The sequence below is a fragment of the Mustela nivalis genome (assembly GCF_964662115.1).
Source record: "Mustela nivalis genome assembly, chromosome: 18".
In the NCBI taxonomy this organism is placed as follows: domain Eukaryota; kingdom Metazoa; phylum Chordata; class Mammalia; order Carnivora; family Mustelidae; genus Mustela; species Mustela nivalis.
Window position 1 is genome coordinate 54,984,285 of NC_139037.1, and position 19,177 is coordinate 55,003,461.

At 55.1% G+C, this 19,177-nt stretch overlaps 2 protein-coding genes and 1 long non-coding RNA gene across 6 annotated transcripts; 2 read left to right on the plus strand and 1 right to left on the minus strand.

The window, feature by feature from the left end:
• Positions 1–57: 57 nt before the first annotated feature.
• ALDH16A1 (aldehyde dehydrogenase 16 family member A1) lies at positions 58–13,262 on the minus strand. Its single transcript, XM_082710318.1, has 17 exons — positions 13,131–13,262; positions 8,253–8,355; positions 7,739–7,865; positions 7,057–7,235; positions 6,894–6,971; positions 6,458–6,639; positions 6,219–6,371; positions 5,563–5,748; positions 5,248–5,343; positions 4,905–5,041; positions 4,618–4,723; positions 4,398–4,528; positions 3,953–4,120; positions 3,467–3,668; positions 1,318–1,503; positions 870–992; positions 58–340 (listed from the first exon to the last, which is right to left on the minus strand). Exons 1-17 carry the CDS (start codon positions 13,218–13,220, stop codon positions 179–181), a joined length of 2,409 nt encoding a protein of 802 aa, XP_082566444.1. The 5' UTR covers positions 13,221–13,262; the 3' UTR covers positions 58–178.
• On the plus strand, positions 1,488–2,208 carry LOC309852935. Its single transcript, XR_014305450.1, has 2 exons — positions 1,488–1,752; positions 2,165–2,208. It is a non-coding gene; the product is annotated as an uncharacterized lncRNA (long non-coding RNA).
• On the plus strand, positions 12,729–18,278 carry PIH1D1 (PIH1 domain containing 1). 4 transcript variants are annotated; one of them, XM_082710433.1, is made up of 10 exons: positions 12,729–12,907; positions 14,166–14,259; positions 14,619–14,685; positions 15,257–15,436; positions 16,478–16,539; positions 16,627–16,708; positions 17,134–17,263; positions 17,476–17,551; positions 17,904–18,047; positions 18,151–18,278. In XM_082710433.1, exons 2-10 carry the CDS (start codon positions 14,170–14,172, stop codon positions 18,190–18,192), a joined length of 873 nt encoding a protein of 290 aa, XP_082566559.1. In that variant the 5' UTR covers positions 12,729–12,907; positions 14,166–14,169; the 3' UTR covers positions 18,193–18,278. The 4 variants fall into 4 exon arrangements, with proteins under 4 accessions (XP_082566559.1, XP_082566557.1, XP_082566558.1 ...); XM_082710431.1 differs by lacking the exon at positions 12,729–12,907 and adding an exon at positions 13,132–13,281; XM_082710432.1 differs by lacking the exon at positions 12,729–12,907 and adding an exon at positions 13,411–13,611.
• The last annotated feature ends 899 nt before the right edge of the window (positions 18,279–19,177 follow it).

Below are 19,177 nucleotides of genomic sequence, written 5' to 3' on the forward strand. Positions count from 1 at the left end.
GGCCTCGAACAGACCAGAAGTTGCTACTCCCCCACTTCCTCCCCTCAGAAGCACAGCCAAGGTTGGTTAGAGTTTATTGGAGGACATGGAAGTCCTAATAAAAGAAAGTTCCAGGCTTCTGGTGTCTGTCAGAGTCCATCTCTCCTCTGTCCAAGGTGGAGCGGGAGGCACTCGGGCATCAGTCTCCCATGGGCAGCCACAGGGCCTTGGTCCGTGCTGCCCGCAGCCCCAGCTCTTGGCCTGCCCCCTGGGCCTCCTGATCCCAGGCGCGAGGGCAGCCCCGGTTCACCCACACCGGCTTCAGGTTTCCAGCTGAGGCCCACTCCACAAACTGGGAGCCCTGGCACGAGAAGAGGGGGATCAGGACTTCTGCCAGCTGGGATGCCAAGCAGCTGTGTCTTATTACTGAGGGGCCTGACGGCTTGACCTAGGCTCTGTTTCAACAATGCTCGGTCTGTAGTCCACAGACCTTCCAGATGCTGAGGGAAACAAGGCTGACCTTTGCGGCTAGGGGATTTCCTCCCCATTAACAGCCCACATTGAAAGGAATGGGGCCTGGGTTCTTGGTGACAAGGAGTTCCCCTGTTATCATCAGGAGGGTGGACAGTGGTTCTGCTACTAGGGTGTGGTCCTTAGCAACGGGTCGTCCAATGAGATGAAGTTTTTGGGCCCTTGTTGCTATGCTAAAGAGATCCTCTTACTTAGCAACCTGGACTCTAAAAGGGCAGGCAGGACCTCCTAACCCGGTTGCCGAGGAGTCTGTGCTCCCTAGTAACTGGAACTCTAAGGTGGCAATGCCCTGATTCCAGAAAAGGGAGAGGCTGTCGGTGAGGTTCGAGATGGCAAAAAGACAGCAAAGCAAAGGGTACCTTGGCAGATCCGAAGTACCACAGGGCCTGGACATCCTGGTGCAAGGCCAGGCAGCGGGTCAGGTGGTCCCGGTCGCCAGTCACCACATTTACCAGGCCTGCTGGCAATAAGGCGGCCATATCCTAGGGGACAGTAGAGAGGATTGGGCGGGAAGGGAGTCAGAGACCGGGAGGCAATAGACTGGGTGAGGAGTGAGCATCGGGGAGAGCCCTTGGGGCTCCTGGAAGGAACGGGACGCAGGTCATGAGTGGTGAACGCTTGAGGCCTGGACAGAACGGTCCCGGGGTGGATGAGCAATGCAGGCTTGGATGTAGGCTTGGATGGGGGTGGGGTGGGGGTTACCATGGTTACCAAGGGGGTGGGGTGAGTGCAAGCCCGGGGCACTTCCCATTCACCTGCTGCCCCAGGGGCTGCTGGGAACTGCAGCAGGAAATCGGGAAACTGTACCTGACAGACCTCCAGGGCGGGGATGGGACAGGCCCCGCTGGGCACCAGGACCACAGTGTTGCCATGGGCCAGGGCAGCAGCCAGCAGGGACACGAAGGCAAGCAGGGGCCACTCGTCAGGGCAAACAATGGCCAGCACGCCCAGTGGCTCCCGCAGCCGGAGCACCGGGCCTTTCAGCTCTGCCAGCTGCGGGGACATGCAGGAGGTCAAGGGCTGGGCACAGGAGCCTCATCGTCTGCCCCATTCCTCCTCTCCCCACCTTTCCTTTTCTGTAACAACGCCTATGATGATTCATTGGGTAAAAGTGCAGAGCCGACTGGAGCCAGGCTGTGGGCTCTGCCACTCATCAGCTGTGTGATCTTGGGGGAGTTACTTAACCTCTCCTGGCCTCAGTGCCCCATCTTTCAAATGAGCCAAATGGTGCTTCCCTCAGAGGTTTTTTTTTTGTTTTTTTTTTTTAAAGATTTTATTTATTTGGGCACCTGGGTGGCTCAGTGGGTTAAAGCCTCTGCCTTCAGCTCAGGTCATGATCCCAGGGTCCTGGGATCGAGGCCCACATTGGGCTCTCTGCTCAGCAGGGAGCCTATTTCCTCCTCTCTCTCTGACTGCCTCTCTGCCTACTTGTGATCGCTCTCTCTGTCAAATAAATAAATTTAAAAAAAAATATTTTATTTATTTATTTGACAGAGAGAGATCACAAGTAGGCAGAGAGGCAGAGAGACAGAGAGGAGGAAGCAGGCTCCCCGCTGAGCAGAGAGCCTGATGCGGGACTCGATCCCAGGACCCTGAGATCATGACCCGAGCCGAAGGCAGCAGCTCAACCCACTGAGCCATCCAGGCGCCCCAGGTTTGTTGTTGAAATGAAATAAATTGTGTGCAGAGAGCTCAGAACCTGGCCTGTGGGTTTGTTTCTATGTGCATGTGTATAATTTTTTTAAAACTTTATTGAATATAATTGACATTCACTAAACTGCATGCATTTTAAAGGTCATAATTTGTTCTTTTTTCTTTTTTTTTTTTTTTTTGAGTAACTTTATGCCCAACATGGGGCTTGAGCTCATGACCCTGAGATCAAGTTTTATACTCTACCAACTGAGCCTGCCAGATGCCCTCAAATCGCTTGAAACCATCACTACAATCAAGATAATGGACTTCACTCCCCCAAACCTCCCTGTGCCTCTTAGTGATCCTTTTCACCTGACTCCACCTGAACCCTCTCCCTCCTCAACCACCCCTCTGCTTCTGCTCACTACAGTTTGTCTTTTCTAGAATTTTCTAGATACAGAATTATATAGGCTGCACTGTTTCTAATTTGGCTTCTTTCACTCCTCAGGGTCCCTTCGAGATTCACCCACAGGACGCTGAGCAGGGTCCCGCTGTTACGGGTGAGGCACGCTTTGTTTGTTAACCTCCCAAGGGACGTTTGGATTACTCCCACTTTTTGTTTTATTTATTATATTTATTTATTTGTTTTAAAAATAAACTCCAGGTGCCTGGGTGGCTCAGTGGGTTGAGGCCTCTGCCTTCAGCCCAGATCACGAAACCAGGGTCCTGGGATAGAATCTCGCATCCGGCTCTCTGCTCGGCGGGGAGCCTGCTTCCCTTCCTCTCTCTCTGCCTGCCTCTCTGCCTATTTGTGATCTCTGTCTGTCAAATAAATAAATAAAATCTTTAAAAGAAATAAAAATAAAAATAAATAAATAAAAATAAACCCCATGCCCAAAGAGTGGCTCAAACTCACTCCCCCTGAGATCAAGAGTCACGTGCGGTATGGATGGGCTGGGCACGAGACCGTTTCCAGTCCTCAGCTATTAGGAATAATGTTATTATAAAATTGGGGCATAAATCCCGTATGGATACATGTTTTCACTGTTCTCAGATTAAAACCTAGGAGTTAGGGGCACCTGGGTGGCTCTGTTGGGCTTTCAACTCTTGGTTTCAGCTCAGATCATGACCTCAGGGTCGTGAGATCGAGCCTCCTGTTGGGCTTCTCGCTCAGTGCAGAGCCTGCTTGAGGGTCTCCCTCCCTCTGCCCTTCCGCTCGTGCTCTCTCGCTGTCTTCCCGCAAGTCCAGCTCACTCCCAGATCCTTGCTCTGACTCCCACCCCAAGCTGCCCTCGCTGTCTGCCGGCTCACACGACCCTCTCACCTGCAACACATGGCCCTGGGCCTGGGCACGGGCGCCCCAGGCCCGGAGCTGCCTGGCGCTCAGCTTCACCTCCGCCTGGGCATCCTTGAGCGTCACGCCATGCCTCTCCAGCCTCGAGGTGAGGGCAGACTCCCGGCGCTCCAGGGCAGCTGCGAGGGCCCACAGCAGGGTCGCCCGGGTCCCTGGCGACTGGCCTACCCAGCTGGGGGGAAGGGGACACAGTGCAAATTAGGGTCAGCTTTCTGGTCCTGGATCCTTCCAGATATCCCTCCTCTGTCCACAGCCCTGATGATGGGGGTCCAGGCCCCATAGCCTCATCTGCCTGTGGAGGGGAGTAAGGGCCATGACCCGTATCCTGTCAGCCTTGGGAGCTTGGACCTCACAGCCCACCAGTTCCAGACCCCATACGCCCCCAGCCCTTGGGGGTCTCAAACCACTCTTTCTAACGCCCCATTACCTCTGGGTTCTCCCACGTGACTTCCTTACCCAGGGGCAGCCTGGTGAGCAGCCTCCACAGCCCCTCGGACATCCTTGGCTCCGCCCTCAGCCACGTAGCTATGGAGATTGCCTTGCAAATCCTGGATGGGTCTGGAGCTCCGGGACCCCGGAGCTTGGAAACGGCCGCCAATGAAGAGCCCATAGGGGGCTGCCGGGCTGGAGGAGGGTGAGGCGTGGGTGTGGGTCCTGGGGTCACGTCTCCTCAGACCCCATGCTCCACCCCGCTGTGCCTCTGGGAGAGCACAGTCCTTCATTCAGCAGAATGGGGACTCTCCTTAGAAGAGGGAGTCGGAGTGGAGCCACACACGGGGACCCCTCAAGACAGCTCTAATGAACCCCCCGCTCCAGCCCACGAGGAGCCAGCCCCAACCTCCTGTCTCCCCTTCCCCACCCCGGGGGGATTCTGGGAGTTGCAGCCCCTGAGACAGCTCACCTGGGTCCTGTTTCAGTCCCTGCTGGCAGGGTGGAGGGGACAGAGAGGCCAAAGGTGTCATAGTTCAGATTCTCAGAAAAGTAAGACAGCCGGATGGGGGTTCCTGAGGGCCGCAGATACTCATACAGACCCTGGGGGAGAGGCAGTGTCAGAAGGACGCAGGAGAGGGCGTGCAGTGGCTGAAGGGGGTGACGATGGGGCGGAGGAGGGGCGCACTCACGTCGGGGCCCCCGTGCCAGGAAGACCCACTCTCCTTGCAGCCGCCTGCGGGCACCTGAGTGTTTCGCAGGCCGTGGGCATTGATCCAGACGGTGCCCATCTGGAGCCTGTGGGGAGAGAGGGGGATGGGAGCAAGAGTGGAAGGTGGCAGGGGGCCTGGAGTCAGGGAGGAGGGGCGGGCAGAACTCCAGAGAGAGAGGATAGAGACCTCAAGACTGAGAAAAAAGAGCAGAAGCTGGGCGCCCCCCAACAGGCTGCCCCCTGTGGCCCCCACAGGTGCCGACTGACCCCCAGCCCAGCTCCAGGGCCTGCCCTAGTCTCTCGCTCCACACACTGGCACTGGCTCCTCGGGGCGTCCCGTTGGCCACAGCCAGGGCCTCCTTAGCTGTGCGGAATGGGGAGGCCACGACCACAGGCCAGGGCACCTGGAAGGGTTGAGGATGGAGCTCAGGGGGCCCGGCCAGCTTCTCTCCCCAACATCCATTAGGGGAGCAGCTTCCAACCGTAAGCAGCCCTCGGACCCAGACCCAGGGGTCACCCCACGGGGGCCTCGGCAGGCGGAGTCTTGCTGCTCAGGTCTGGCCGCAGGTGGATGGATGGAATAGGATCTCTGGGGCCTTGGAGGGCTCACCTCTGCCTGTGTACACGGGGAAGCTGGGGGTAGGTCAGAGACCAAAGTCGGGGGGAAGAACGGGCTGTCTGAAGGCACATCTCCAGCCTGGAACACCTGAAGAGAAGCAGATCAACAAGTTCACTTCTGGCGCCTACTCCCTCAGATCTGGGAGTCCAGACCTCTAGCTCCTCCTCCCTCAGACCCAGGAGTCCTTGCCCCTTGCCACTCTTCCCTTAGACCTGGGAGTCCTCGTCCCAGCCCCTCCTCTCCTCAGACCCAGGGGTCAGGTCTCCAGGTCCCTCCTCCCCTGGCATCCTGGAGCCCCTTGCTCACCTGTGCGCCCTGACTTTGGGCCTCATGCACATAGCGCTGGGCCAGGTCATGTGCGGCCACCCCTCGAGCCCCCATGTCCACGGCCCCATCCAGTCCTCGACCACCCCGAAGCCGGGCCATCCGCTCCTGGAGCCGCCTCATCGTCTCGTCCCACACAGACTCCTGGATGAGGAGCCTGAGTCCCCCCTGCGAGGGAAAGGGATGTCAGGGAGGGCAAAGCAGGGCCCACCTTTAGGGGACAGTCCCCCACAGAGGGTCGAGCCTTGCTCCCCCCACAGAGGAGTGTCAGGGAGGAGTGACTGGGGAGCCTAGACACTCACCAAGGTGCCACAGTCAGGGAGGGGGGCAAGTTACAGAAGAGGGTGACTCAGAGTGAAGACAAAGGTTGGAAAACTAGGGACATGCACACTCAGAAAAGTGCAGAGAACCTCTAAGAACAAGAGACATGAGCCCCTGCAGAAACAGGAGGGCCGGGACGGGGAGATCCAGGAATCTGAGGCGAAGAGGAGCCCTGTGTTCCTCTTGTGCTGACAGAGAGAACGTGCGACCCAAAACACTGAAAATTACAACTGATGGAGAGACAAGAGCCCCTGAGGTCTGGAGATGGACAGGCATGACCCCCAGGTCTCAGGGGAACCTGAGCACATGGGCCTTACTGCGTTGCGGTCGGACCAGGCCGCATCCACAACACCCTCCACAGCCGAGTCCACATCTGCCGCCTCCGTCAGCACCAGCAGCGACTCGGCCCCCAGGGCCAGGCCCAGCTCAGCACCCCTGCCTGCCAGGCTCCGTCGAAGGGCACGTCCTTCCTGCAGGATCCCCACCGAATTCAGCTGAGGGAGGGGCCTTCCGGCCTCCCAGCCACGTCCTGTCCCCCTCCCAGCCCCGAAGATACCTCGACGGTTCCACAGAAGGTCACCTTCTGGACTCTAGGCTGGGAGGCTAGGACGGGGCCCAGGGAGGCAGGGCCACTGACCACATTGAGGATTCCTGGGAATGAGTCTAGCTCCCCTGCCAGCTGGGCCAGGAGGAGGGGTGTCGGGGAGGCTGGTGGCACGAGGACCACTACAGTACAACCTGGAAAAGGTGGGTAGCTCAAAAACCCTGGAGTCTGGGCCCCCAGTGCCTCCTTCCTCAGACCCTAGAGTCTGGGGCTCCAGCTCCTCTTCCCTCAGACCCTGGAGTCTGGGCCCCCAGCTCAGACTCAGGAGTCTGGGCCACCAGCCCTCCTCCCTCAGACCCAGCAGTCCAGGCCCTCAGTCCCCTACTCCCTCAGACCCAGGGGTCCAGGCCCCCAGCCCCTCCTCCTTCAGATCCAGCCCATCAATTACCCACAGCCAGGGCTGGGCAAATCCTCCACATCATCTCAAGGAAGGAGAATGTAGGTGGCAAGATGAGACCAATCACTCCTGTAAGAAAAAATAAGGGACTGGGGCAGGTACTGCTAGGTCATGGGGGAGAAAGGGGCTGGGGGCCAGGACTCCTGCTTCTCACCCATGGGTTCCCAGCCTGCCAGCACCTCCTCCTGGGTGGATGCCTGGATGGCATGGTACTGGAGCAGCTGCTGGGCCAGTGGGACATCCCCGTCTCGAACCTCTCGAATGGCTCGCCCAGAAACCAGGGACTCCAGGGTCCATAGCAGCCTCTGGTGTTTCTGGATCATCTTGGCCAGCCTGCAGAGAAAGCCGGGGACAGTCATTTCCCTCTGCCCCTCAGTCACACAGTCCTGGAACACCCCCTGTGTTCTTGGACTATAATCCCTACGATCTCCTGGGGGCATCCCTATCATTTGCCAGGGGTGGAGAGCACCCCCCCCCCCGAGATTTATGGGAAATGTAGTCTGAGCAATGTAGTCTTAGAAAGTGGAAACTTTGTCTCTAGTTGCCCCAAATAAGAGAAAATGGAAAATGGGCATTGGGGTGGGGAAAATGGGAGGCTCAGTGAGCCCTGGGGCTATTCTGGAGAACAGAGCTTTCTCATATTAGCCCTGGTGTATGGGATGTTTTAGCGGCTAGAGGCTTGAGGGCGTCGCGGAGCCCACAGGAACCTTAGCATGCAAGTAATTCAGCGAGCTAGAGCTCTCGGGAAAGAGAGTCTCTGTTCCCACAGTCTCAGGTAGATGCTGGGGGATGGAGTCCTTCCCCACGTCCCGAGACCCACGCCTCAGCTGCGTCACCTGACTAGGTGCTGGGCCCGAGAGGCTCCAGGGAGTCCGCTCCAGGTATCAAACGCAGTCCCTGCTGCCTCCACGGCTGCCACCACATCTTCAGCCTGTGCCTGGAGGCAACTGGCCAAGCTCTCTCCTGGGGAGATGAATGGAGGGATCCCAGATGGGAAGAGTGGGGGAGCCCGTGTAGAGCTGGAGGGGGCTGAGATTTCCAGAGCCCAGGCGCACCCCAAGGCAGGAAAGCTAGTCCCCAGTTCTGTGATGACTCTGTTGGTCATTGCTCTGACTGTCTCCAGTAATCAAGGAAGGGATCTTAGTAGAGAGTGACTTCAAGAAGCATCCACACGGGCTTGGAGCAGTAATTAGGATGACCATGACCAGAAAGAGCCAGAAATCTTGGCTTTCCCCCACTGGCTATACCCTGCCCTCAGAGCCCTGAGCAAAGGGAATGGGGCATTGTTGTCGGTCCAGCTGGGGGTGTAGATGCCTCTCCCTCCCATAGCAGCTGGGGGACACCTCATACCTGTGATGGGATCCTGGCAAGGCACTGAGTTCCTGTGTTCTGGCTTCAACCACTTCCCATTTACATAGTGACCCAAGTGTCGGTCCTGGGTGTCCAGCCAGGCCTGTGGGAGATGAAGACAGTTTGGAATGGGGTCTGGAGGCAGCTGGGGGAGCTCCATCCCTGCCTAGAATCCTCTGGGAGAGGATACCTGCACCTCTCTGCCCCCCTGCTCATTCTTTTCCTGTGTAGAAGGAAAATAATCCCTAAACATAAGATACATTATAACCAAAAACTCATCATGTTAAGAATTGTAAAGGATACAGTTCAGCAGCATTTAGGACATGCCACCATCACCAGGATCTCCTTCTAGAATACTTCCAACCCCTTGCAAGGAAACTTTGTTCACACTGGGCAGTCACTCTTCCCTCCCCCTGTCCCTAGCTTCTGGCTACCACTGATCTGCTTCCTGTTTCTGTGGATTTGCCGACTCTGGATATCTCACAGAAAAGGAACCTTACAATCTGTGACTTTTTTTGCCTGGCTTTTTTCATCCAACACCCTGTTTTTAGGGGCATCTGGCTGGCTTGGTCCATTAAGCATCAGACTCTTGATTTTGGCTCAGGTCATGATCTCAGCATCATGAGATCGAGCCCCGCACTGGGCTTCGTGCTGGACATGGAGCCTGCTTGAGATTCTCTCCCTCAGTCTCTCCCCATCTTCTCTCCCTTTTTAACAACAACAACAAACTTATTATTATTTTTTTTTACACGCCTATACAATATTCCATTGTCTGGATAAGCCACATTTTGTTTCTCCATTTATCACCAGTGGATGCGGGTTCGATCTGTCTCTGCCTTCTAGTTATTGTGAATAGTGCTGCTTGGAACATGCACACACGAGTTTTTGTTCCATCACCTGACTTTACTTCTTCTAGGCATGTGGACCCAGGAGGATCACAGGTCAACTCCACGGGTAACTTATGGAGGAGCCCAGCAAGCTGTTTCATGTTCTCACCAGAGATATACGAGGGCTGGCCTACTGACTTTGCTTTTTTTTTTTAAAGATTTTTCTTTTTTAAAATTCACTGGACAGAGAGAGAGAGCATGCGAGCCAGCACAGGTGTGAAAGCTGGAAAGAGGAGGGAGGAGCAGAGGAAGAGGGAGAAGCAGACTCTCTGTTGAGCAGGGACCCATAACTGGGGCTCGATCCCAGGACCCTGGGATCGACCTGAGCTGAAGGCAGTCGCTTAAGCCACTGAGCACCCAGCCGCCCCTGTCCTATTGACTTTGAAATGTGGCTTAATAAAACCCTTTCTCCTCCATGGAGAAACGACCTGGGCGAGCTTCCTGTTTCTCAGGAATCCTAAGATAATTCCACAGCATCACCAGGCAACAATGACTCCTGAAGGATCCACCACACCTGCCTGGGAAAACTGGGAACACTCCATAGAAATCCAACAGGAGGCCCGAGCACTGGGGCTTTCTGGAGCACCCTACGTTCCTGAGATTGGGCCACAACCCTGGAAGCAATGCCCGTGGCACTGTTATCAGGCAGTAACGGGTTCTATTTGGAAGGCGGGGCGGCTAAGCCAGGTGGCTCCTGCACCCAGCGGCCATCACTTCAAGGGGCAGCTCGGACCCCCGCTGTAGACACAGGCTTACCAGGTGCAATTTATTTGGCTGCGACGTGTCTACCTGAGCCCAGGGCAGAGCGGAGAGGCACTACAAACGGGACAGTGTGGTGTGGAGTCTCTGGGGCTAGGAGACTGAATCTTGGCTCTAGTATTTATTGTTCAACGTCAGCCGGGGTGTAACAGTACTTTGGCCATCTGGAAAATGGGGATAAGCACAGCCCCTCGCTACTTCACGGGGCTGTGGCAAGGATTAATTAAATGCATCAATGCACATCAGACACTCAGAGCAGTGCTAGGTAGGATTTCCTCTTAATCTCACTGCACCTCTCCTTCCATATCTGCACCATGTTTCTCTCCCTGGTCCTGCCTTCCCTAGATCCTGGCGAAATCCAGACCTGCTTTCCACTCTTTCCTTCTACAACTGCTCTCTTCTTCTTAGCATCCCAAAGCCACATTCTCCCGATTTTCCTCTTACCCTGCCAACTGGCCCTTCTGCTTTTTCTCTGAAGTCAAAGGGTGAGTCAGAAGTTTCCCACTCAAATACCCCCAGGGAAAGACACATTTTGGAAATAGTTGGAGGTGCACGAACATGAGCTGGGCATTGGATGATATTAAGCAATGAGCGCTGGGATGCCTGGGAGGCTCAGGTCATGATCTCAGGGTCCCGGGGTCAAGTCCCACCTCAGGCTCCTTTCTCGAAGTTGAGCCTGCTGCTCCCCCTGCTTGTGCTCTCCCTTTTCTGACAAATAAATAAAATCTTAAAAGGAAAAAAAAAAAGTGACCGCTAATGTGAAGTGTGAAAAATGGCTAGGTGGGGTTGCCTGGGTGGCTCAGTCGCTGAAGTGTCTGACTCTTGATTTTGGCTCAGGGTTGTGAGATTGAGCCCCTTCTTGGGCTCTGTGCTGGGCGTGGAGACTGCTTAAGATTCTGCTGCCCCTCCCCCTGCTTGCACACTTGCTGGAGTGCTCTTGCTCTCTCTCTTAAAAAAAAAAAAAAAAACTTAAAATGGCTAGGTGATTATGTTACAAAACTAGTCTTTATCTGTTAGAAGTGAGAATTCAAATATTTCTTGGAAGCTAACGGGACATCGGGGATTTAAATCGTTCTAGAAAAAAGAGAAAACAAAAGAATGCAACACTGGACCACATGTCTGGCAATTCCTGAAGCTGAGGGATAGGTAAGTAGCAGTATTAAGTATTCTTTTTTTTTTTTTTTTTTTTAAAGATTTTATTTATTTACTCGAGAGAGAGACAGTGAGAGAGAGCATTAACGAGGAGAAGGTCAGAGAGAGAAGCAGACTCCCCATGGAGCTGGGAGCCCGATGCGGGACTCGATCCCGGGACTCCAGGATCATGACCTGAGCCGAAGGCAGTCGTCCAACCAACTGAGCCACCCAGGCGTCCCAGTATTAAGTATTCTGTGGAAGTTTGCAATCTCCACCCCACCCCACCAACCACCGTTCCCCGCCCAAGAAAAACAAAACCATAAAAGAATGTCCACAGGGCCCTGGGAAGTCATGTTAGTGTGAGGGGCTGGTGGAGATAGGGAACTCATAACTTGTCTAAAGAGAAAGTCACTATTGAATCCAGATGATTTTTGTCAGGGAATGTGAGCCAAACATTGCCAAATTTGGGGTTTTTATTTTCAAAAGAAGCTGGACTCCTCCTGGATGTTTACAGGGAATGAGTTGACCACTAATTCACATTTTCAAAAATAAAATGCGGGCCAAAAAAACAATTTGTTGGTTGACTCTGGCTCACACATTGGAAGGTTGAGACTTTTGCTTGGGAGGCGGTGGGGGAACCATGGGCTGTGGAATCCTAAGGCTTAGGTTCAAATCTCAGCTTCGCCTCTTTTAAACTGTGTTAACAGTGGGCAAATTACATACCCTTTATGCCTCCCTGTGCTATGGCTAAAATAATGACAATAATCCCCTCTCACAGCTGTTCTGGGGATTAAATTAGATCACACTGAGCACAGAGGCTGGCACAGAGAGCTCCCAGTGAATATAAACTATGATTACTATTATTGCTATGATTACTATTAGCTATTATTGCTATTTCAGTATATTCCATCTCTAGCCAAGCTCCAAGTGTGGGAATGCTCTGTCCTCTGATCCAGATCCTCACTCCCTCAGTTCAACTATCTTTCCACATTGATGACTCCCAGGTCCCTGTCTCCAGACCTAAAGGCTTGGGCCCAAGTAGCATTTGATGCCTTCACAAGGCCAAGGCTGTCCAGGGTCCCTCACACTCTCACCATGTGATAACCAAGCTCAGGCCTATCCCCGAAGCCCCAGTCCTCCTGGGTTCACCACTAGTGGTGGTGGTGGTGAGGGGTGGGGGAGACACGACAACAGAGACAGCAAAACCCGAGACACTGCCTTGCCCTCTCAACTCCTGACACTGGTCCTCCTGTATCTCTGCCTCATCCCCGCCTATCTATCTATCCACTTCCACAACCTGCTCCAGGCTCTGGCCTCATCTTCCACTTGGACCACTGTCTCAGCCTAAGCTTCGCATTCCAGGGTGCTAGAGACCCTGTGGGATGAGGAGAGCCCATGAGAGGAGTTCTGAGGAGCCTGGATAATTATAGAATATGCGAGGCACCCACAGGAACCACAAGAGGTTCTGGGGGACCCCGAGGGATCCCAGAAGGACTTGAAGGGACGCTTTAGAATCATGGGAGCCTCACGAGGGTATTCTGAGGGGCTGTAAGAGATTACAGTTAAGTTCTGAGGTATCCTGGGGTTCCCAGGATACTAGGAACTCCGCAATGATTGGTGGGGGCCCTGAGAAATTACGGGGGACCCACAGGAGTTCGGCGGGGTGGGGCTCAGAGAGCCACGCAAGCCACAGGATGTTCTGAGGAATCACGGGAAGTCCATGGAGATTCTGGGGGTCCTTGGAAGATCAGGGGTGCCCTACAGGAATTCCGAGTCCCTGGGATTCAACGGAGGTCCGGGAAGGGGAGGCTGAAGAATCACAGGAGGCCCTTTGGGGGCTCTGACGCATCGGGGAAACACTGCCGCAGAGCGGAGGTACGAGACGGGCTCCAAAACAAGAGAAAAGACTCAAGGGTTAAGAGGCAGCAGCCGCAAAGGCTCAAGGGAATGCCCTTCAAGGGTGGGTCCTAAGGAGTAGCCAGAGTCACCGAAACCGAGAAGGGCGGACCTGCCGCGGTGGATCACGGGAGTCCGCGCGCCAAACAAGACCTGGAAGCCTGGGGAGGGGGATGGGCAACAACGAACGGCAGGCCCTCACCAGTGCGCATGCGTGGCTCTCAGGCACCGGTCCGTACTCCAGCGTGGCGAAGATCTCTCGGGCGCTGGGCCTTGCACGCGTAGCAGCCATCACCCTCCCGGGCCGCTTTCCACCAAGGAGTGCCGGGCGCTCTACCCAGAGGAACTTTGAGGTCGAAGGGCGGCACCGCCCCCTCTAGTCCAGGGGGCGGGACTACGGGAGATAGAGCGTAACCCCGCCTTAGACCCAGTGGCCCCGCCCACACGCTCCAGCTGGCAAAGTGGTTTGGAGCATGCGCAATCCTCAGAGCGAGGCGGGGTTGGGGACGGGGACAGGACAAAAATGTATGTGTCTTGCAAATAGGAAGGCTCCAGATTTAGAAGCATGGCCGTATTTGTGTATCTCCTTTCCACCCTGTTCATTCTGAGGGCAAGGAGTTCAGCTTTTAGTCCGAAGTAAATTTACTAGAGAATCGACTCTGGGACGAAGCGATAGTTTAGAGGTCAGAAGGGAGTGTTTTAGGATGGACGTTTAAATTAAGGTTTTGAGTGTGCCGGTCTGGACTGCCCACCCAGAAGCTTGGCCAGATGTAGTCGGGAAAGAGGAGAGTTACCGCTTTAATCGACCCAGGAAGTGTAGCATTCAGAAATTAGGTTCAGGGTTTAAGGTTTTGATTGGTTGAAGTGAGAGGCGTGGCTCCAGCCTTAGACTATGATTGGCCGGAACGTAGTGGGGTTCCCGGATTGGTGTCTGAGCGTTTGAGGGGGACGGAAGCGTGGTCGGCTGAAGTTCTTAGTTACAGAGGCTGGGAGTGTGGCTGTCGTATACACGTTCGGCACACAGGACTTAGAGAGAATCTAGAACTGTTGTCTCCAGCAGATTGGACAGCCGTGTCTGGCATGAGTGGAATTGTCTCAAGCCCAGATTCTTAGATTTCATACAGAATAGTGGGTGTCGGGCAGCAGGCCACCGAGTTCTGATCCTGGCCAGGGTCCCTCCCCGCCCCCCGCCCCGCGCACGTCGGTGTTGCTGAGGACGCCTAGGTCTCTTCTTCAGGGCCATGGCGGACTCGAAGCTGCTGGTGCCGGAGCTAAGCGAGGCAGAGAAGATGGGCGCTGAGACCGCGCGTTTCGAGAAGCTGCTGCTGCAGGTGAGGACTGACCGACTCCATGGTCCCTGGGTATTCGGGGGATTTGTGTGTGTGTGTGTACGCGCGTGTTCACGCACACGTGTATGTGCACACCCGAGGGTGCTCAGGGATGGGACTACATTCCCAGAACGCACTACATGGAATTGTAGTTGCTTAACTCCCAAGTTTTCTAGGCTCTGGAAGAAATGCAAGTGGGGTTGGGGTTGTTCTTAGCGGTCCTCAAAGGAGGAGCGGGACATAGTATGTCCTATTCTGTGTACATCTCATATGCATAAAATTTCTCAACAAACCTTTGAAGAACAAAGGAGGGTCTGATGGCCCAGACGCCAGCATGAAGGTGGTTGTTTTCCTTCACACAGGCCTCCAAGGAGCTCCAGCAGGCCCAGACAAACCGACCAGAATCTACACAGATCCAACCACAACCTGGTGAGAAAGGCAGAAACCCAGAGAGAGGGGGATAGAGTTGCAAAGAGAGTGGACAGGGGCTAGGGGTATGGGACACAGAGATAGGAGGCAGGAGAGAGGCACAATAATGGGAGTACACAGGCCTTGGCGGGGGTTGTGACAGAGATCCAGAGAGAGCAGGGAAGGGACTAAGATCTAAAGAGAGGAGGAGGACAGGCATTACTAGGGGGAGAGAGACTCAAAGATAGAGAGTTACAGAGGGGGCGCCTGGGTGGCTCAGTTGTTAGGCACCTGTCTTCTGCTAGGGTCATGGTTCCGGGGTCCTGTGAGCGGGCCCCACATCGGGCTCCCTGCTCAGTGGGAAGCCTGCTTCTCCCTCTCCCACTCCCCCTGCTTGTGTTCCCTCAAATAATAAATAAAGATAGAGAGTTACAGATCCCATGGGTGGGGTGGGGAGCAGATTCAGAAAGCAGTGGACTGATCAAGAGAAGGGGACAAAGAGGGGACAGATCAACAGAGACTGAGGAGGGAATGAATGGAAACCCAGATGTATGCAGAGGCACACACCTCAGGACAAACCTACTTCCACCAGGTTTCTGCATAAAGACCAACTCCTCCGAAGGGAAGGTGTTCATCAACATCTGTCACTCCCCTTCCATCCCTCCTCCGGCCGACATGACAGAGGATGAGCTGCTTCAAATGCTGGAGGAAGACCAAGCTGGGTTTCGCATCCCCATGAGTCTGGGAGAGCCTCATGCTGAACTGGATGCAAGTCAGTGCTCTTGGAGGACCCAGGGATCTAGCTCCCTAGGTCCTTTCTTCCCAAGGATCCAAGATCCAGGGCTTGGGACCCTCCTCCCTTAGGACCCAGAAATCTGGCTCTCCTGACCTTATCCTTTTCTCTGTGATATATGCCTAGCCTCCTGGGCCTCCACTACTTGCTACACGGGGTGGTCCTGGTCCTGCCCGCCTGGCTAGGCTGGCCCTTCTCCCTGCCCTACCCCATGGTGAGGGAGCTGGGCAGGTGTCCTCATTAGCTGGCCGGACCAGCTCTCACTCTTGTTCCTGTTTCCTTCCTCACCCTTCTCCCTGTGTCTCTATCTCTCAGCCTTGTCTCACCTGTCTCTGTTGAGTTTCTTTCTCTATATGCTTGTCTTTCAAATCACATATGTTCCCCTGAAGCCTCCTGGACCACGTTTTGGGCAGTGCCCTGGGGAGGAGGGACTGATAACCCAGAACTTGCCCTTGAGACACTCCTAGTCTTAGGCGACGGTGGTGGGGACAGATGCGATTGCAATATGGTATGATTTGTGCTGCTCTGGCAGGGGTAGGGGGGCTGGGGGGTGGGGGGGGAAACCTTCTTGGAGGAGGAGGTGTCAGATCTAAGATGTCAAGGAACTGGAGGAGTTCATCGGGCCAAGACAGAGAAGAGGGTTCTAGGCAGAGGGGAGAGAGGAGTCCAGAAGCTGGAGAGTGATTGAATTGGATTGATTGGTTGGGTCAGTCATCGGGAGAGACTGGAAGAAATTTAAACGGACCAGGTCCCGTATGTGAGCTTCTCTCCAGGTGGGAGGAGCAGACCATACAGGGTCTCCAGTGCCACGCGGAAGGACACGTACCTTAGTCTTGGGGCTGGGGAGCTTTGCAAGGGCTGTGTGCAGGGAAGGGGCAAGGTCAACGCTGGGATGTGGTGGGAAAAGACGAGGGAGAGACGAGGGTGGTGCGAGTCTTGAGCCATTACTTTCTAATTGTCTCTGGGTCTCTCTGGTTCTTGCGGCTGCTGGCCTTTATTGGTTTTGCCTTGTCCCCACAGAAGGCCAGGGTTGTACCGCCTACGACGTAGCAGTCAACAGCGACTTCTACCGGAGGATGCAGGTTGGGGGCGGGGCTGCGGGTGAGGCCTGGGCCGGGGCCTCTTCCTCCACCCGGAGCCCTTCCGCAGTCTCCCTCTCTTACTCCTAGAACAGCGATTTCTTGCGAGAGCTTGTAGTCACCATCGCCAGGGAGGGCCTTGAGGACAAATACAGTCTGCAACTGAATCCAGGTGAGGGGCGGGGCCTGGGCCAGCGGGGACTAGAGGGGCGGCAGCAGTTTGGGGACACCCCTTGGGAATGGTGGAGCTAGTGTGGGCAGGGATTTCCTTGGTCCCTAGGCTGTTGATTACAAGGAGAAGGCGGGGCTTCCCGAGGTTGGGGGCGGGGCAGGGGCGGGTCGTATCAAGAAACCAGATGAAGGGCGGGAGTCTGGATAGCCAAGGGGTGGAGCCAGTTGCATCTCTTGGCGACAGATTGCAAAACAGGTTGGCTAAAGTGGGCCTATTTCCTAAAGCCAAGCTTGGGGGTGTGGCTGGATCCCCGGCTTCCTCCGAGGGGCGGAACCTTTCCCCTGAGGCTCTTGCTGTCATGACTCCTAAGGAAGCAACGGGAATCCCAACCCTACCACCTTTGACCCCCGGCTTCCTACCCGCAGAGTGGCGCATGCTGAAGAATCGGCTTTTCCTGGGCTCCATCTCCCAGCAAAATATCCGCTCCCAGCAGCGTCCTCGGATCCAGGAGCTGGGAAACCTGTACACCCCTGACTCCCTGAGACCCGAGGAAGGGTGGGCCTTCGATGGGTTCTCTCTGTCACGTCTCTCCCTCCCCATAGGAAGCAGTGTCCTGGGGGCTCTAGGAACCCAGAGAGGGGAGAAGCAGCACTCCCACCCAGAAGGCTCCCTGAGGCAGTAGGGCTCAGAGGCGGGAGAAAGGGAAAGATGAGCCCTGGCGAGGACCCGGTAGGTGCTCCTCAGTTTGGGGTTTTGTTCTTTCCCAGCCCGGAGAAGCCACACCTGAGCCTTTGGCTGGAAGCCCCTGACCTCCTCTTGGCTGAAATTGACCTCCCCCGACTGGTGAGTGCACGCTTGACCAGAACCAGAGAAAGGTCTGGAAGGGTTAGGATCTCTGAGGGGGAGTGAGCGGGGCTCGTTGCCAGACCTGTGGGAGCCTGGTTAGCACTGCCCCCTGAGTATAGCTGCCTGCCGTGGGTCCTTCAGGCCCACTTTGGGAGCCGTCCTGAGGGTGCTCTGGTCATTGTAAGTGCTCAGTCACGGGGACTTGTAATTATGGTCTCTCATCTTTTTCCTGGAAGGCAAGACCCTTTTCATATGGTATCCCAACACAGGAACCTTTTCTCCCTGGTCCCCGTGATTATTGCCCTGTTGCTGGGAAGGGAAAGGTGAGCTTATTTCTCTCTATTCCCAGGACGGAGCTCTGGGGCTGTCACTGGAGATCGGGGAGAACCGCCTGGTGATGGGGGGCCCCCAGCAGCTGTACCATCTGGATGCCTATATCCCCCTGCAGATCAACTCCGAGGAGAGCAAGGCAGCCTTCCATCGGAAAAGAAAGGTACCTGGGGAGATGGGGGAAGTGTGCAGGGAGTTGGGGCACTCTGGGGGGCCAGGACTCCTTGTCCTGAATACTTATTCTGTTTTTTCCTGTCTCTCCTCAGCAACTGATGGTGGCGATGCCCCTTCTGTCAGTGGCTTCTTGATTGGATTTCTTCTTTCTGTGCTTCCAAGTGGAGGAAGAGGCTGGTGGGGGGCTTCTCTGAAATTGAAATAAAAGATTTTTGCCTTTGTTCTGTGTCTGGCTAGGAGTACATGAGGAATGGGAGGGAAGAGGGACATTGGACTGGGTCCTAGAGTCACAGAGAAGTCACTGCCCCAGCTGTGGCCTCAGCCTCTCCCTCTCCAGATCCTCTCCCCGGGCTCCTGGTCTCCAGTCTCTCCCCCTCTTATCCCACAAGGTCCCATAGCTGACCCTCCCTTCTCTTTTTCAGATCCCCTCCTTGGCTCCCTAGTGCCCCAGGAGAAGGTCCCAGACCCTCAGCCTAGCACCCCACGCATGTTTGGTGTGGCCCCCTTGTCGCTTCTTTTTTCTTTTTTATTAGAGCACAAGCAGAGGGAGGACTAGAGGGACTCCCTGCTGAGCAGGGAACCCAATGTGAGGCTCTGTCCCAAGACCCCACGATCATGACCTGAGCCAAAGGCAGATGCCCCTATGCCTCATTTTATTCCCGTCCTTACTCTCAGTCTGTTTCCTCCAGTAAAACCCAGGAAGTGTCTAATTGTCTTGCCCTCCCAGGGGACCTTTCCTGAGTCCGCTGGTCATCTGATGTGTGCCATCATCTCTAGCCTCTCTTACCTCTCATCCTGACAAGCTTCCTGTTCCTGGAATGGTGCTTCAATTCACAATCCCACCAAACTATGTCTCATTTCCTGACTCTGCAAGTACTGTTTCCTCTCCTGTGGGCCCTCCCTCCGCCCCCTCCCAAGTCATCCCTTTCATTGAGCTTTCTCTGGGAAGCTTTTCAAACTTCAAGCTTTCTCTGATCTACCCTGGCTGAGTTAGAATCTGGCCGTGTCTGGCATCCAGGGTTACCTCGTTGAATGTATGCCCCTGTGGTGTGATAATGCTTTAGAATTAGAAGGAACTCAAGAATGTTGAGTTAATGCATGATTGACACCTCTTTCCTT

Excerpts from the sequence above, each read along its gene's own strand:
- ALDH16A1 (XM_082710318.1), bottom strand. The coding sequence starts at position 13,220 with ATGGCTGCTACGCGTGCAAGGCCCAGCGCCCGAGAGATCTTCGCCACG. Across the intron at positions 6,972-7,056 it reads GGCAGGCTGGGAACCCATGG|GAGTGATTGGTCTCATCTTG; the intron begins GTGAGAAGCAGG and ends TTTTTCTTACAG. Across the intron at positions 4,724-4,904 it reads GCCCTGGAGCTGGGCTGGGG|GCTCCAGATGGGCACCGTCT; the intron begins GTCAGTCGGCAC and ends CTCTCCCCACAG.
- PIH1D1 (XM_082710430.1), top strand. The coding sequence starts at position 13,494 with ATGGCCGTATTTGTGTATCTCCTTTCCACCCTGTTCATTCTGAGGGCA. Across the intron at positions 14,260-14,618 it reads TCGAGAAGCTGCTGCTGCAG|GCCTCCAAGGAGCTCCAGCA; the intron begins GTGAGGACTGAC and ends TCCTTCACACAG. Across the intron at positions 17,264-17,475 it reads TCCCTGAGACCCGAGGAAGG|CCCGGAGAAGCCACACCTGA; the intron begins GTGGGCCTTCGA and ends GTTCTTTCCCAG.